The sequence below is a fragment of the Acanthisitta chloris genome, unplaced genomic scaffold (assembly GCF_000695815.1).
Source record: "Acanthisitta chloris isolate BGI_N310 unplaced genomic scaffold, ASM69581v1 scaffold12080, whole genome shotgun sequence".
Classification (NCBI taxonomy): Eukaryota; Metazoa; Chordata; class Aves; order Passeriformes; family Acanthisittidae; genus Acanthisitta; species Acanthisitta chloris.
The window spans coordinates 1,170-3,236 of NW_008653384.1; the positions used below are offsets into that span (position 1 = coordinate 1,170).

At 53.5% G+C, this 2,067-nt stretch overlaps 1 protein-coding gene across 1 annotated transcript; it reads left to right on the forward strand.

Moving 5' to 3' along the window:
• The first annotated feature begins 19 nt into the window (after positions 1 to 19).
• On the forward strand, positions 20 to 1,368 carry LOC103807994 (endonuclease domain-containing 1 protein-like). The gene is made up of 2 exons (XM_009080751.1): positions 20 to 304; positions 823 to 1,368. Exons 1-2 carry the CDS (start codon positions 20 to 22, stop codon positions 1,366 to 1,368), a joined length of 831 nt encoding a protein of 276 aa, XP_009078999.1.
• Positions 1,369 to 2,067: the final 699 nt, after the last annotated feature.

The following is a 2,067-nucleotide window of genomic DNA, read 5'->3' on the forward strand; positions in this document are numbered from 1 at the left end:
CCTGGAGGCCCTCCCCGCGATGCTGTGGCTGCTGCTGCTGCAGGTCTCTTCTCTGCCAGTCTGGCTGGGACACAGTGAGGTGGTGAGATCCTTGGAAACTTCATGTCCTCAGTTCTTCTACCGGGGCATGGCCCCGAATGAAGCCCTGGAGCCACCCAACCCAGCCCAGATCTGCCAGCGCTACAAGAACCAGTATTACTTTGCCACTCTGTACGACAGGAACATGCGTATTCCTGTGTACTCTGCCTACATCTACGACCCTGGCCATGGCAAGAGACCCAGGACGTGGCTGGTTAAACTTCATGTCCTCAGTTCTTCTACCGGGGCATGGCCCCGAATGAAGCCCTGGAGCCACCCAACCCAGCCCAGATCTGCCAGCGCTACAAGAACCAGTATTACTTTGCCACTCTGTACGACAGGAACATGCGTATTCCTGTGTACTCTGCCTACATCTACGACCCTGGCCATGGCAAGAGACCCAGGACGTGGCTGGTTGAGCCCCAGGTGAGTGTCCTCTCCTACAGCTCATCACCCTCCAGTCATTACAGAACTGCAGCATTTAACCCAGCAGTTCTGTTTCCTCCCCTCTTTACACATGCAAATCCCAGTGCATGGGATTCACCTCAAACAACCTCACCTTCACCACATGATTCCTTTGGTGCACGAGACAGCAGCAGGAGGATGAGGTGAGTCATATCCCAAAGGAGCCCAGTTTTCTGAACTGACCTGATAGGAAAATCAAGGCAAATTTCCTGTGGGAAAACCTGTTCCATCACTCCCATCCCCAATACTAACACCTTTTCCTCTTCTTCTCTTGTCAAGCTGATGGGCCCAACCTATCCCAAAACTATGGAAAAAGAGTGGACCCTCTTAAATCATTACAAAGTCAGCTTCGAGCAGCTGAGTGAGAGCCAGGCTATCCTCCAAGACTACAAGAACCTGACAGGCCTGAACCGAGGCCACTTGAACCCCAACGGCCACCACCACGACTACAGCAGCAGGATTGCCACCTTCACCCTCACCAACATAGTGCCCCAGCACGACAAGCTCAATGGAGGAGCCTGGAATAACTACGAGCAACAGACAATGATCAGGAACACCAAGGGCTGTAACACCACCTACGTCGTGGTGGGCGCAGTGCCTGGCAACAACTACATCGCGGGCGGGAGGGTTAATAAGCCAGGCTACCTCTGGGCCAGTGCCTGCTGCGAGGTGGACAGCTACCACAGGAAGGCTTGGGGGGTCATTGCTGAGAACGACAAGAACCAGGTGGAGCTCCTGACACTGGGGGAGCTGGAGGACACGCTGACCCAGCTCTACGGGAGAGGTCAGGTTTCTCTGTTCCACAGCGACTGTCCCCGGGAATAAGCCTCAGCCCCTGGGTGTAAAAGGCTCAGGAATTTCACCATGTGTCATAGAATCACAGAATGGGTTGTGTTGGAAGGCACCTCAGTGATCATCTCTCTAGTTTCAGCCTCCCTGCCATGGGCAGGGACACCTTCCTCTAGACCAGGTGGCTCCAAGCCCCATCCAGCCTGGCCTGGAACACTTCCAGCAATGGGGCACCACCCAGGACCCCCAAACCTCTCCAACCCATCTCCAGAAAGGTCCAACAGAATGAATTTTGCATGATAACTAATAAGAAGCAGGAAACCTGTCTTCAGGGCAGGAAAAATCTGTCTATAAAGAGGTATCCCCATCAAGCCAGGGCAGTGCCCCTGGGACATTAGCTGAATCCATACTGGGACCAGAACAGGTGATCTCTTTCTCCTTCCTCCCTGTTCATCTTACCCCTTTACCCAAAACCCGAAGTGCTTACATAGTACGTAACAGGCCAATTTCCAAGTGTGGCATTTACAATAAAACGGAGTTTTTGCAGACCCTCTGACTTCTGTTGCTCCTTTTGACCACGAACACCTACAAACCCTGGGTCAACTTCCACCAGCCCAGGCTGATCCAAGCCGCATCCAACCTGGCCTGGAACACTCCCAGGGATGAAGCAGCCACAGCTGCTCTGGGCACCCTGTGCCAGTCTCTCAACATCCTCATGGGGAAGAACTTCATACT

Excerpts from the sequence above, each read along its gene's own strand:
- LOC103807994 (XM_009080751.1), top strand. The coding sequence starts at position 20 with ATGCTGTGGCTGCTGCTGCTGCAGGTCTCTTCTCTGCCAGTCTGGCTG. Across the intron at positions 305-822 it reads CGTGGCTGGTTAAACTTCAT|CTGATGGGCCCAACCTATCC; the intron begins GTCCTCAGTTCT and ends TCTCTTGTCAAG.